Source organism: Crocodylus porosus, unplaced genomic scaffold (assembly GCF_001723895.1).
Source record: "Crocodylus porosus isolate Cpor-Errol unplaced genomic scaffold, CroPor_comp1, whole genome shotgun sequence".
In the NCBI taxonomy this organism is placed as follows: Eukaryota; Metazoa; Chordata; order Crocodylia; family Crocodylidae; genus Crocodylus; species Crocodylus porosus.
The window spans coordinates 44,928,568-44,931,250 of NW_017728931.1; the positions used below are offsets into that span (position 1 = coordinate 44,928,568).

A 2,683-nucleotide genomic window follows, 5' to 3' on the forward strand; every position below is an offset into this window, starting at 1 on the left:
CGGCCGCCGGGCGCCCCGCTCCCCCGCGGCTGCCAATGGCCAGCGGCAGCCCTGCCAAGATGGACAGCAGCGCCAGCCAGCCGCAGCCCTTCCTGCAGCCCGCCTGCTTCTTCGCAGCCCCCCGGGGCGCGCAGCAGCCGCAGCCGCAGCAGCAGCCGAGCCCGGCGGGCGGGCAGGCGTCCCCGGGCGGCAAGGGGGCGGCGGCCAAGCCGGTGAAGCGCCAGCGCTCGTCGTCGCCGGAGCTGATGCGCTGCAAGCGGCGCCTGAACTTCAGCGGCTTCGGCTACAGCCTGCCCCAGCAGCAGCCCGCGGCCGTGGCGCGGCGCAACGAGCGGGAGCGCAACCGCGTGAAGCTGGTCAACCTGGGCTTCGCCACGCTGCGGGAGCACGTCCCCAACGGCGCCGCCAACAAGAAGATGAGCAAGGTGGAGACGCTGCGCTCCGCCGTCGAGTACATCCGCGCCCTGCAGCAGCTGCTGGACGAGCACGACGCCGTGAGCGCCGCCTTCCAGGCCGGCGTGCTCTCGCCCACCATCTCCCCCGGCTACGCCAACGACATGAACTCCATGGCCGGCTCGCCCGTCTCCTCCTACTCCTCCGACGAAGGATCCTACGACCCGCTCAGCCCCGAGGAGCAGGAGCTGCTGGACTTCACCAGCTGGTTTTGAGTCGCCCGGCCCGGGGAGGATGCTCCTGGGCGCGGGGCTTCCCTCCCCGCTCACCCCCACCCCTCTTCCCGCTCCTCTCGGGAGGACACGGAGGAAATCTGTGTGTGTGTGTGCGCGCGCGCGCGCGTGTGTGTGTGTGAGAGAGAATGAGCGTGTGCAGAGATCTCTCCAGCCCAAGCACACGAGGGGGAGTGGGGGCGCCTCTCCAGGAAGACTGAAGCACTCACTGCCTTTGCACTCCGCTCAGATGATCCACAAGGACCACGACGGACTTGAAAGCTGCCTGCTCAAGCATGCGGCCTCACCGGCCGGTGTCCCCCCCACCTCCGGCCGGGGAAGAGCGCTGCCTACCCTCCACCCAGCGAGGAGCTCTTCCCCGCATCCTCCTCCTCCTCCTCCCCCACTTCCAGCCCTGGCCCCTTCCCCCTGTGGACAAACTTAGTCCCCTCATTTTGGAAATTCAACTCTGCTGTACTCAAAGAGCCCTTCCCCCACCCCGACCTCTTTTTTTGCTACCACCTCCCTCCTCAAAATGCTTCCAATCTTTTTTTGTGAATTTTTTTATTATAAGAAAAACAAAACAAAACAAAACAAATCTATTTGTATCTATCCTAACCAGTTTGGGGATATATTAAGCTATTTTTGTACATAAGAGAGAGAGAGATTTATAGAGGTTTTGTACAAATGGTTTTAAAATGTGTATATCTTGATACTTTTTGTGTGTGCGTGTGTCCTTTTCGGGGGGAATATGTCATGCTTCTTACCTCCTGCTCTCTAGACGTGTAGTCCCACCTTACCTTACAACTGCCATCTTTTGTATGTGGCTGTTGTAAAGGACTCGGGGGTTCCTCCAGATGTACTTTAGCACCAACGTGTCTTACTTTATAGCAACTTTCTTAATGTATTAATAATGTTATTAAATCGTGTTCAGAGTGAACAAAGTTTTATGCAGCTATTGTCCAAACGCCAAACGGGAGCCATTTGTTGTCTATGCTGCCTTTTTTTGAGGGGGGAAAAGGGGGCGGAAAAAGCAAACAAAACAAAAAAACCAGCAAGCAAACAAACGAGAACCTGACGCCACTGCCTTTTCTTATTGTTCTATTACAAACTTACAAAGGTCCTGTATAACCCTGTTTTATACAAACTAGTTTCGTAATAAAACTCTTTTTTTTTTAATGAAAATGATCAGCTGCCTATTGCATGTATATTTGGTTCCTGCCCCTCCGTGTGAAGGGGCAAACTGTGAAGTGATCCTCCCCCTGCCAGGGAGAAGTTGCATATGACCTGTTTTGTTGTCTGTGATGGATGTAACTTACATGTATATGTAGACATAGGCATATGTATGCAAAGCTATGGAGGTATGACGATTGTTTTCTTGCCCTTCTGTGTTGCAAATGTGTATCCAAAGCAAGAGGCGAAGGGATGATTAATGGCTTCATTGTCCTTCGTGAAATCACTGCACATTAAAGAATTTCCCAAAAGAATGAACCCTAAAAAAAGAGGGCGCTGCATCCCACATTTTCACTGCTCTGCCCCGGCCCCGGGCAGCCTCCCGCGAAACGGGGAAGAGGACAGACAATACGGGCCAACGCATAGTTAGTGCCACCGAAAAATACACGCTACTTTGTTGCCTTTGCTATATTTATGCGAGACAAGCAATAAATAAATTTAAAAAAAAATCACTGGGGAAAGGGAGGAGGGAGCTAAATAAAAAAAAAAGCGGAGAAGTAGAAATGTGTGGCAGATTAGAGACACTGATCTTTCTAAGCTTGTTATTCTATCCAAATAGCGTGATCTGCGTGTAAAAGTACCCAATTACCAAGATTCAAAAAGAAATTGGACTCTTTCCCCCCTCCTCCTTTTTGGCTGGCCTGCTTGTTGTCAGTTAGCAAGGACGTGACCAGAATTCGCCTCCTAATTTTTTTTTTTTTTTTTTTGCCTGGCTCCTGCATTACTTGCAAATTCAGTTTGCGTGCATCAAGCCAAGCGGAAAGCCAAGCGCAAAATGCATCTTA

The 2,683-nt window shown here is 52.8% G+C and overlaps 1 protein-coding gene across 1 annotated transcript; it reads left to right on the top strand.

The window, feature by feature from the left end:
- Positions 1 to 6: 6 nt before the first annotated feature.
- On the top strand, positions 7 to 1,688 carry ASCL1 (achaete-scute family bHLH transcription factor 1). The gene has a single exon (XM_019544754.1). The coding sequence runs from the start codon at positions 36 to 38 to the stop codon at positions 666 to 668; it is 633 nt and encodes a 210-aa protein (XP_019400299.1). The 5' UTR covers positions 7 to 35; the 3' UTR covers positions 669 to 1,688.
- Positions 1,689 to 2,683: the final 995 nt, after the last annotated feature.